We start from the raw sequence: 12,659 nt of genomic DNA on the forward strand, positions 1-12,659 counted from the left end.
CGAATTGGAATACTAACCCCTCGCCAATTCTGGCGACGGGGTTAGCATTCCACCCTTCTAGAGGGACACGACATGTATGTAACTGTGAACCCCGGTTAAAGCCAGACATAGCCTCAGCTACACAAAATGGATGCTGCCACCGAGACACAAGTCTGCCCTCCTGCTGCTGGGAGTCCTTCCAGCAACGGAGGCCTGGACAAAGGGTTTCCTGTCAGGGGCGGTGCCAGCACCATCCCAGACAGGATTTTGTGTATTCCAGGTAGGCAGGGCTGAAAGGAAGGTGACTGCAAGTGGCACCCCGGTGCTCACTGTGCATATGCCGGCTCAAACCAGTTCCTGGGGCACACCAGCCCCTGAGCTGGGGAGAGACCGGACAAAGGAGAGGGGTGTAACCACCCCCCTCCTAGTCCCACCCATAGGGCAGGACTTAGTCGCGTGCCAGCCCCTTTTCTTAGTATAAAGTTAGGAGCAGGCCCCCTTCCCAAATTAGATAATTCTGAATCTTTAAACTACTTTCCAGGAAAGGAACTCTTGACTCTTCTGAAGACTCTCCCTTGTGGCTAAGGAGTAGCCACCCTGCACCAGCAGGCACCATCGAAGCTCTTGCGGTTTGCTGTAAGTCCATCCTCTGGATCCAGACTGCCCAGCTCGACGAGACCCGGATTCCCTGCCATATCTGACCTCTACCTACATCATCCAGCACAGCTGAGATTCGTGGGTGCGACGAGACCCGTGGGACCGGCCATCTTCAAGACCTGCACGACGCTTCTCCAGCACAACCCCCGAGAGACCCTCGAGTAAGTGCACTGGGGTTTGAGAAGCCCTAACCCTAAGCAGCTCCAGCACCGAAGTCCAGCCCCCCAGCATCCACGAGATCTGCGTGGGGCCCTTCTGCTTCTTTGCTGCTTGCCACGTTGTCCGGTCACTTGCCCGTTGGCTAGTGACCCTCTTGACGACGTACCACGACGATTTCACAGCTGGTCTGGTTGCTCCAGACTGGCCCTTGCTCCCCTCCAACAGAGGAGCACCCTGGACCCACCTGGTCCACTCCAGACGCCATCTTGAGTCCACTGCGTGGGATTGCCTTTGCCAAGGCTTGTTGCTCCAATCCTGGTTTCAGCAGCGCCGACAGCAGACACCCTCGTGGGACAGCTCGCCCCTCCATCCTGGTCGCCGACAACGCCTCCTGGTCCGAGAGACTGCAGAGCCAAGCGTCGCCCACTCACCTGGTCGAGGTGCCCTCATCCGGTGTCATCCTGGTGCCCATCTGATCACTGGCTAGTGATCAAGAACTGAGTCCCCTCTGCTTTCAGGTCATCTTCAACTCCGATCCAGGCTTGGATCCCATCGAACTTCATCACTGGTCGCCTGCCAGCAACTTCTTCTTTCAGGCTCCATAGACTGTAACGAGGATTCCCGACGTCTTTTGAACCCTATGCAGACGCAGCCCCTGGGCTAGGTAACTCGAGCATTTCGGTGCTCCCACGTAGGTTCACTATCTAAGTGTCCAGATCCTTTTTCGTTTTCAGCCTAACTAGTCGGATTCGTCCGATAACACTAACTTTACGAAATCTAGCATCCATAGACTTTGTCCCGCATCCCGCGTGAGAGTGCACACTCGGCACACGATCTCCCTAGGCCTCCTGCTCGTAATCTTAAGGTTCAGTAGTGTAGTCCTAGCGACCCTGAAGCCTCTGGATCTTGTTACTTACCTGCTAGTATTTCGCATTCCACTTTTGTAGTATATGGTTTTTCGTGCTCCTCGGGCATTTGTGTAAATTGTGCAACTTGAAGTATTTTCGTAAGAGTTTTGTATTGTGCTTAGCTCCCTGACTCATAAAGAGTTCAGGGTAGAACTGTTATTAATAAATATCCTATATTTTTATAACAACTTGTGTGGTGTCCTTTCACTTGGTGTTCAAGGGGTATATGTGATGGTAAAACAGCTGGCTTAACACGCCCTCTAGAGTTTAGCCTGAAGACTGCTCGTGTCCATGCTACTAGGATAGCTGGTCTGAAAGGTTGACTTACAACCAATCATCAATAAGGGTTGTTTGGTATGATACAAAGTGATCACTAGAATAGTGAGCACTATATATCAGGCCAACTTCTCACAGCACCATGGACTGTTTGTGCCATGCCTGCCAGCACTACATGTTGTATAGGCCAGCACTACATGTTGTATAGGCAAGTCGACCCTATCGCAGGAGCTGTGGCTCTGGGGCTAAAAGCTCTAGGGACCCCACTAAAGCCATATTGTTGCTACATTTTACCACTAAACAAGACAGTCACAAGTGTATTTATCTGGCAGGCAATAGGGTAACAATATGCATGGTGCAGCAGGTGCAGTAGCACCAGGACCAAAAGCTCTAGGCACCCAACTAAACACCTAATATTGCTATACTTTACTACAAAACAGGCAGTCACAGGTGCAGTTACCTTGAAGACAACAGAGTCATGATTTAAATGGTGCAGCGGCACGGGCCAAAAAGCTCTAGGGACCCCACTAAATGCAGAATATTGCTACATTTTAATACTAAACAGGCAGTCACAAGTGACGTTATCTAACAGGCACGAAGGTCATGATTTTAATGGTGCTGCAGGTGCATTGGTATTGGGGCCAAAAGTTGTCATAACTCCTCTAAACACCAAATATTGCTATATTTTACTACTAAACAGGCAGACACAAACGCAGTTTATCTTGCAGGTATTAGGGCCATGATTTGAATGGCACAGCAGGTCCAGTGGCACAGGGGCCAAACGCTCTAGGAAACTCACTGAACACCGATTAGTGCTATATTTTACTACTAAATAAGCATTCACAAGTGCAGTTACCTTACAGGCAATATGGTCATGATTTGAATGGTGCAGCAGGCGCAGCGGTCCCAGGCCCAAAATGTGTCAGAACTCCTCTTAACACATAATATTGCGATTAGATCAATTAATTATATTATTTCCCACTTTCGTTTTTCAAAATGTTGCTATTACTAACCCGCACTACATCACTAGTAACACAATATATGGGCTTTTTGTACATAAACAAAACAAGTCATAGCACTTTAACAGACTTTCTGTAACTTGTATTGTACAACTACTCAGCAAACTACAACTGACAACAAAAAAGAGCTTATTATTAATCACATAGGCAAGACCTAATGCATTTGTCAATACTTGTTTTTCTAAATTGGTCTTGGATTTCTCATTTATTGCGTCTGTGAGTCCAACAAACGCTTAGCACTACAAGCTGATAAGCCCAACTGCTCACCCACACTACCACAAAAGAGAGCATTAGTATTTCCTACGTTTGCCTCTAAACCAACTGGGGACCCACTGGACTCTTCACACTGTACTTCGATTTAGTACACTGTATAGAGAACTAGCTTCCTACAGATGTAATTTACAAAATTACGTATGATACCATTTAGGGAAAGTAGGTTGAAAAGGACACAGCAAAACGTCAGACAAACTTAACAGGTGGCATTTACACAGACCTACAAAGTAGTGAGAGGTTTCTGCAATTAAAAAAACATTAGTTTGTGTGTGAAATGTCAAAGACAAAGGCTATGACGTGCTTACTGTTCTCTTCTTCGCAAATCATGAAATCTATGTTGGTGAACCAAGATGCAAAACAACAGAAGGCCACTGTGAATCTATGCCCCTCATGGAAAGAATGGGTTGTCAAAACGAGGTAGAACATGACAAAAGCAACTGTAGCAGAACAACTTTGGTTTTGTCGCAAGTTCTTAAAAATGAGACCACTTAAATCAACCAGGGATATTTATGCCAATGAAAACACTGCCCAGACACTAGCACAAACACTGAACTCCGCTGCAGTGTGTACAGGAATTGAAAAACACGCTAGATTCCAGCGTTGCCAAGATGTCCGTCTGTGATCCTGGTATGCAGTCCGGCTCAGAGCGGCATAAGCAAATATTTTCAATCATGTTTTTGATTAAAATGGCACATAGAAAAATAGTGCAGCCGTGTGAAGGCACACTGTGTTGTTTATGGTAGCTAGAATTCTCCTAAGGAGAAACCTGGCTAGAGGAGCACGTTCATGGAAAACAAAAATGACAAAACAGATTTAGGTGTAAACAAGACAAGGTGTGAGGTTTTTTATTTTCTTACGGCTTCCTTTAGTTCTCACAAAAACGATGAAAAACATGTACAAGTCGAAAAGTACATCGAGAGTTTGGCTTTCCCGGGAAAATCTGAATTTAGTGATGCTTTAATATCACATGTCCCAGTTTAACATTCTGTTCTGGAGTGTAATGTGACGTACTATTCACTCCCACGTGTTGAATCAACCACGAGAAAAAGCTGAGCAGATTTGCTTGTAAGTTACAGGAAAGTTTCACAATGCTCGTGTGAAAAAGGGTGCCTCGAGTTTCAGCGCCAACTAACACTCAAGAACGAAAACAATGCTGGGCATACCTGAAAGAAAATTGGAAACTTCTGCAAACTATGTGAAGGTCAAAAACCTGAAACTAGGCAGATCTTGGCTCCTGTAAACAAAAGTTTGAAAACGCCTAGACAACAAGGAGAGCCGTTTCATGCGCATGTATTTTCTGCGAGCTTCTGACTCACCTTCATCACCAGCTGCTTGATAAACATCAGTAAGAATGCTCGCAGCGTGAACATTTCCTTCTGATCTGGTCGAGGGCCGTCTTCACATAAAAAGAAAAGAAATGGCACTAAATTACTGCAAATGTCAAGCAGATAATGAATAAATGAGTTAAAAGTGCAGCGCAACGAAACACGAAAGCACGCAAACAATTAAATGTGCCCCTTCAATCATAAAATATGTTCTTAGGCCGGCTATCTACAAATCCTAAGAAAAGCTGTAAAGGGATCATGAAAGGCAGTGGTCAGACATGCTGCGCGAGGGCTGCAAGTAATTTGAGGAAAATCAAATACTGCTCTCAAGCCAGCCTTCAAACCCATTCCTTACAAAAAATAAAATACGAGTCCCGAGATGCTACACTGGCTCATAAAATGATTTGTATTGGCGAAACTGACATGCGCACTTACGTTTCCCCAACCCAGCTGTACAGCACAGACTCCCTGTGCCTGAGCGAGCGTCTTTCAAGCCCGCTCAGGCCAATCCCCACGATGCTCTCATACTGGACAGCAGCACGGGGATTGGATGGGAGTCTTAATGCTGACCAGGAACTGCATCAGAGGAGCGCAAGGCTGCCGGCAGCACCAGGTAAGTGGTTTTTAAAAAACATTTTTATCATTATCTCCCTGTATGCTTCCTGCTGGCCCCCTCGTGTAATCCCTCCCCCCCCCACGCACCCTCTCCACCTGCCCCACGGGTATTTTTCTGTGTCGACTGCAACTGTTGTATTGGTTCAATTGGTTGACCTTTCTTCTTGCCTGGGGCGTATTGTCTAGATTTCAGAATCTTATCACACAAACTTCGAAGGTGATAGGGCAAGACCATCTAAACGTACCTAAACCTTTTGGTGTGATCCCACTCCGGTCCTGAGGATTCACTGTCCAGTAGTAGAACTTCAGCGTGTGCATGACCAGCAGCACGGTGCCGACCCTTCGGATGGCGTTGTATATGTTGACTGTGCCAATGAAGTCCGTAGACAAGTAAGTGTAGAGACTCAACTGAACCTGCAGCGCCAAAAGGGACAAAAGTGAAAAATGTATGACACCTTCAGTCGGGAACACACACAAGAGCTACCTTTTCAGGTGGGGCAGTAAAGCTTTGTCTGTTTTCTCTGCTTGGAAGACTGTTTTGAGGGCAATGGACATGCTCCTATCTTAAGAAAGAGCGATGGCATCTTGTTCATACAGTCCTCCTGCTGGTCAAAGTGAGCAACTAACTACCTGATTTAGAGTTTGGAGGATGGGTGCTCCATCACAAACGTGACGGATATCTCGTCAGCTCGATTACAAATACCACATGATATAATGTACTTATAATAAGGGTACCTGGATATTTGTCACGTTTGTGGTGGAGTAACAGCCAGTCAAACTCTAAATCAGGCCACCTATCCACAGCAAATAGAGCATTCAGCCTTACTCTCTCCATAAAGACCCCCAAAAACAAACCAAAAGATCCGTTTTGATAGCACAGGAGTAACGAGTGCCTATGTGACCAACAGAAAAAAAGAGCTTTAAGAATAGCTACTGAAGGAAAGGTTTTGGTTTTGCCCACTTATTAATTGCCTTGAGTACAACATATGATTAGGCAGGAATTCTTCAGAGAAAAGTGTGTCTGTGTTGCATTTTATTCCCTGTGGCAAAGTTTATGCTCAATATAACAGGACTGACTAACTTATGGCTTTTAAACAAAACAAGGGAAACCCAAAAGGAATAGCACTAGGGTCCTTGGGCAGTAGTCTATTATACAGAACAGAGGACCCTAGTAAATTTAGGATCAAACATAAAATAGACATACACTAGATAGTATATATGTCCTTTGTCCAGCCGGACAGAAATTTATTTTTGGAATTTCAAGTATTAGATCAAATAGCAAACATTTATACACAAGTGGGCACAGCCTGTGACCCACAACGAACAAGACAAAACAGGAAAGAGCAAATTATGCAAAGGCGTTCAGGGCGGTCTGTACTAGTATTCAGTTTTTCACAGACTTAGATTCATTATAGCAAACCATTGTAAAGCATAATGTGACTTTGCAACATACATATGGTGCTTTTAGGGTCGACGACGTTTCGATGCAATCTAGGGTACATGCATCATCATCAGGACAAAAAGGTAAATAAACATTTCATGTTTGTCTTGAGAGCACATTCTTAGCCTCTATGACATATTTACATAATGGCTGGGAGAAAAGAAAGTAGGGGAGAGAAATATAAATCAGTTTAGCGTTAATAAACAAGTATGCTAGGCATGATACTAAATCACATTCTGTGAATGGATGCACTTAACAGTGAGGGGGTGAACCGGTTGTGAGAGAAAAAACATTTGTGATTGAAATTTCTCAGTTTGGTGATTGAAAGCACTGTCCGGTGAAAAGTTCATTTCTCATGTTTCTCTGCATGCAGATCGTCATTCATGCTTTTGGAACGGATATTGAATTAAAATATTGCTGACTTGAGGTGAAAAACCAGTGCGTGAGAAACTAATTACTATTCGGCGCAGTGACAACTATTCGTTGTAGTGAATTCATGTGCACAGGACAATTGGGCGAGAAATACCTGCGTGTGGGAACACGCGCGATCCCACTATTATGGGACTAGCGTGTTTGATCTCACGCAGCCCTTGGCATACCTAAACTTCTCTCCTATTCCATCTCAACAGATTCAGAGAAGTACACACTATACTTTATGCTCCTTTTGATCGGAAACGCGCGTGTTCCCACACGCAGGTATTTCTCGCCCAATTGTCCTGTGCACATGAATTCACTACAACGAATAGTTGTCACTGCGCCGAATAGTAATTAGTTTCTCACGCACTGGTTTTTCACCTCAAGTCAGCAATATTTTAATTCAATATCCGTTCCAAAAGCATGAATGACGATCTGCATGCAGAGAAACATGAGAAATGAACTTTTCACCGGACAGTGCTTTCAATCACCAAACTGAGAAATTTCAATCACAAATGTAAATGCCCGCTTTTATTATATATTTTTTTCTCTCACAACCGGTTCACCCCCTCACTGTTAAGTGCATCCATTCACAGAATGTGATTTAGTATCATGCCTAGCATACTTGTTTATTAACGCTAAACTGATTTATATTTCTCTCCCCTACTTTCTTTTCTCCCAGCCATTATGTAAATATGTCATAGAGGCTAAGAATGTGCTCTCAAGACAAACATGAAATGTTTATTTACCTTTTTGTCCTGATGATGATGCATGTACCCTAGATTGCATCGAAACGTCGTCGACCCTAAAAGCACCATATGTATGTTGCAAAGTCACATTATGCTTTACAATGGTTTGCTATAATGAATCTAAGTCTGTGAAAAACTGAATACTAGTACAGACCGCCCTGAACGCCTTTGCATAATTTGCTCTTTCCTGTTTTGTCTTGTTCGTTGTGGGTCACAGGCTGTGCCCACTTGTGTATAAATGTTTGCTATTTGATCTAATACTTGAAATTCCAAAAATAAATTTCTGTCCGGCTGGACAAAGGACATATATACTATCTAGTGTATGTCTATTTTATGTTTGATCCTAAATTTACTAGGGTCCTCTGTTCTGTATAATTGACTAACTTATGACGACATGCCAACAATCAAGGATATAGGCCTGATCTTTTTACTTTAAAATTACACCAGAATAGGTAGGCATGACATATTTATTGTGAAAAGCATATGTTAAAGGCTTGTATTGGTGGATTGTTATTCCACTTTGCTAAAGACTGTAGGCAAGTATTGTTTGACATGGAAGTTCACCGATTACCACGATAGGCAATGCCTTTGGTGCTGGTTAACCTCTCAGGCAGATCTCGGGGATAGAAGATTTGCACCATGATAATCCTTGGTAATTATCTTAAAACAGGTTGTATATTGTTTTGCCAAGGGTAATGTTGTATATATATTTGTATTTTTATGACTGTATGTATGCATGAGAGATGCCTTATGTGAACGTTTATGCTCAATACAGGCAGGCTGCATTGGTTTTGGTGACAAATCAATGATCAAGGCCTGCCTGGTTCATTGGGAAAGTGTGTTTGATCTGTTTATCATAAAAAGTTACGACAAGGGCAGTAGGTCTCATTTATTGTGAAAAGCATTTTAAATAATGTAAATAAGTATTTTGTTACATGGATTTTCCCAGATTACCACAGTAGGCAAGTATGTTGGTGTGATTATCCACTCCGACATATCCTGGGGTAGAAGAGTTACACTGCTAGAATGGTTAGGTGCCAGAAAGAAGGGTTGTGTCTTCTTTTGCCAACTGTGATTATGCACATATTTATAATTTTGAGGCTGTATGTCTGATGGTTGCCTTGCAACAAAGCTTCTGCTCAATGTAGCATTCTTGAATGGTTCTAATGACAAGCTAATTTTGAACCTTATGGGTCTGAATGGTTCACTGGGAAAGCTTATGTCAGATGCCACACATGAAAGTTGTTCATTATGTAGGCCTTTAATTGTAAATTGGTATTACACCATGTTAACTCCAGTAAATAGTTATTTTGTTACATGGACTTCCACAGATTAACTTAGAAGGCAGGTATTTGGGAGTTGGATACCCACTATAACAAACTCTAGTGATCTGCACACTGATATTAAACATTATTAGAAACTCTTAGAAAGGCATGGTAGATGTATCTACCCGTCAAGCCCCTGAAATAAATGAAAAAAGGAATAATACAAAAATACATACACATAGACATACAAATGTGCACAGGAATTGAAGGGTCTTTGGATCAGACCACGTCTGTTACAGTGTCATTCACATTCTGCTTGGCAATGGATCTGTCCACTTAAGCCATTGGCTATATTCTGGGCCGCTGGAATTATGCGGCATGAGAGGGACAAATTATGCGGCAGGGTTGAGTAAATTATATCCCCCAAAAAATGCAGATTACGCAGCATATTGCAGCACATTTTTTATTAATGCTACTTCTTTATTTTGTACTTTTTACACGTAACACTGTATGGGCATTGGGTGCACATCATTAGTATCAGTTTAATACTTAAATATACCTATAAGCAAAAGAAAGGTGGCAGGTCAACCTTTGCAATAGGCATTCCACTGCACTGAAACACATGCCGGTGCGTTTTTAGAAACTATTGAACTGTTTGAGCTAGAAACAAAATGTTTTTGTTGTTAAAATCTGCGGATTATGCAGCAGGTGATGGATTATGTGGTTAATGCGGCAAATATATAATTGTGCGAAACTACACGCAGATGCAAACGCACCTAATTCCAGTGGTCCTGGCTATATTGTGCTGTGAGTGGTGGCAATTAATCATGTGCACACCCGCCCAAAAAGCAGTGCACTCCAGTTATCAGCCTGGAGGTCCTGTCTTTTATTTTCCATTTTTCTCTTTGTAGTACCACTTTCATTTCTTTCCTTATTAATGTATTTGAGCACCCTGCGGCTTCTCAGACAGTGCTGCCAGGCTACTTGCTGATGCTAATTTAATTTTAACTGTGCCCTATCCCACAAGACAACTGTTTAGAAACCAGACAGCTACATGACACTGTCCATAGAGAACCTTTGTTTTACAATTCCAAGATAGCTGTCACATTTGAAAATATTGTAGACCATCTTGGATTGGTGTAACCAAGAAACATCATAAAGAAAGCCATTCCAAGATGGCTGCCCCATGCTATGTTTACTGAGGGGTCATCTGGGAATGCTATTGTGCATAGTGTATCGTTGTATTATCGCACCAAGAAGGCTAACACTGCTTCTAAACGTGGCAGCAAGGCTGGAAATTTCGTATAATAACTAAATACATTACCACTGTAAGACTGCTGACGTTACATGTTTTTTATTGCAAGCATATGCTTGCCACGTTTAGGTTGCAAAATGTTTTCTTTTTTCCTACTTTTATTTTTCAAGTTACTTGTAAACCTTTTAGAATGTATGTGTCTGTTTTACAACAGGTGGTTAGGAAAATTAATGAAATAATTATTCCGTGAGTGAATGTATGAGCAGAGTGACTTACTGAGTATATTAGCCAGATCTACCAGTATTGCCAAAACTTGTAATAAGTAACCCACTATGAGAGGATCATCAAGATTCGGCATCAGAAAAGAAAACACATTTGTTTTGTGCCCCTGTGCCATCAGAGAACATACGAAGATAGATACTTAAAGTGGATGCAATCTACCAAGAGTAGTGAGCCTGAAGGTTTCAGACTACACTTGTAAGAGTCTTCAGTCATGCATGATACAACGAGAAGCCACCAAGCAAATTAAACGTCTGAATCCAGGACGCATGAGGTACTAGTCGAACACATTCAGCAAGTTCTGTGCAATCAAATACGGATGTCTTTATGCCTTATCTCTCCTTACAAACTGCTAGCAGATAGTGCTTCTCTGAGGTAAACTAAACCTTAGGCACTCCAGAACTGCGAGGAAACAATGAACAGCTTTAATGTGCATTCTAGCACACAACCACCACTGGCTTCGTTCCTTTCACATCTACATCAAAACTACTATTGTGCTACAAATGTATTTGCATAGTTATCAAATTGACAGAATTCCTTTCTTAAATTAGGGGATAGTGAATAATGATATCTTTGAGATTTGAGGATTTAAAAAACTCACATTTTGAGACTAAAACTTCCCAAAATTGACTACTGGGCTTTTAAAATGTAATAGCAAGCTTAAAGCTGCTGTGTCTGCCCTAAACCAAGTGTTAACGTCTTGTAAACGTCCACTCTGTTATTTTAACGTCAGAGCATAATTGTTCTTGTAAATTCAAACTACCTTTTATGAGCTGCTGCCAGCATGCCTCGCTTTACAACACAACGTCACGTTTCCATTGCAGTGAAAACTTAAAAATAGAAGCGTTGCCTGCAGAAAACCAGTGAGGTTTGTGTGAGCAACACCAGAGCACGACACAATGCAGAAAGACGGTCTTTTAGAGCTGCTAAATTGCAGGAAGATGTGGTTTGCTCCTATCATGCCTAGTAGTAGGAAGAAAACAATAAAGAACTGTGTTACTGTGTATTACTCTGCATTATCGCTCCTGTGTCTTTGCGTTGTGCTATTCTGAAATACGTTAAGCTTATAGGCGTCATTACCGCTATAGAGAACCTGTTTCATAAACGACTTGCTCTTTGGGTTGTAAATATACTGTTTATCTACGCCTCAGCCTCCTATTGTCTAATCTCATGTCACACCCACTAGTACTACGAGTACTCGCAGAAAACAATAACACACCAGCGTCCTGGTGGCTGGAAATTGAATGGCCCCTGGCTGGCGCACTCATCTACAGGATATGCCATGTGCCGAGGCGTGTGCCTTTAAGGTAGTGTTTCATTGTAAATGCATTTTACTGGAGCCTCGATTATTTGACAACAGCCTAGATGCCACCCCTTTTCTAAACCCTTACTATATTAATGTATTGCAGGGTGCAATCAATTTTGTCAGCTTCTAGGATGCCTTCTAGTCAAGAGATTAAAACAAAAAATACTGAAATCTTTAGCAGTGATGCATGGTTAGTCGCTATATTTGTCTGATTTGTCTCATAACAATTCACAATACAACAACAGACCGAGAAACAGGAAAGGACTGGAAACCAAATCCAGCCTCACATTGCATGGGGCTACAACTACACGGTGGCCATTGAACTTTCATGGTTGGGTCACGATAGCCCATCCGGGTCAGAAAGCAGCCACTTAAGGTGCAACTCACTAAAGAACTGCAAAAGTGGCCTTCCTAGCCAGAAAGAAAAAAAAAGAAAGAAAAAACAGAAGAAATACATGTTCAGAGATGCCCTATTTACACAGCAGAAACAAAGTAGAGGAAAAACATGCAACCACCACGGGTACGCAACATAAAGACTAAATGACAGTTTTACCTTGGCTGGGGTATGAATCCATATGGCCGGGTTGAGCAGAATGTGATCACAGAGCTGCTTCAGCAGGGGCACTCCATTGTGCAAAACGCTCAGATACTTTGCAAACATCAAGCACAGCTCTAGCACACTTCTTGTAACGTGAGCTTTGGAAGACTGCAAGGCAAAATTGACTTAGAATGCAGTTTC

General features: G+C 42.6%; 1 protein-coding gene across 2 annotated transcripts in view; it reads right to left on the minus strand.

The window, feature by feature from the left end:
* The window catches only part of LRBA (LPS responsive beige-like anchor protein), a 2,244,423-nt gene that overhangs the window by 1,919,890 nt on the left and 311,874 nt on the right, over window positions 1-12,659 (minus strand). For both annotated transcript variants that reach the window (XM_078676915.1, XM_078676916.1), the window contains exons 13-15: window positions 12,474-12,626; window positions 5,457-5,625; window positions 4,588-4,667 (exon numbers count right to left, since the gene is read on the minus strand). In XM_078676915.1, the coding sequence (XP_078533041.1) occupies window positions 4,588-4,667; window positions 5,457-5,625; window positions 12,474-12,626 (402 nt within the window). The remainder of the gene's footprint in view (window positions 1-4,587; window positions 4,668-5,456; window positions 5,626-12,473; window positions 12,627-12,659) is intronic.

This window comes from Lissotriton helveticus, chromosome 2_1, assembly GCF_964261635.1.
Source record: "Lissotriton helveticus chromosome 2_1, aLisHel1.1, whole genome shotgun sequence".
NCBI lineage: Eukaryota > Metazoa > Chordata > Amphibia > Caudata > Salamandridae > Lissotriton > Lissotriton helveticus.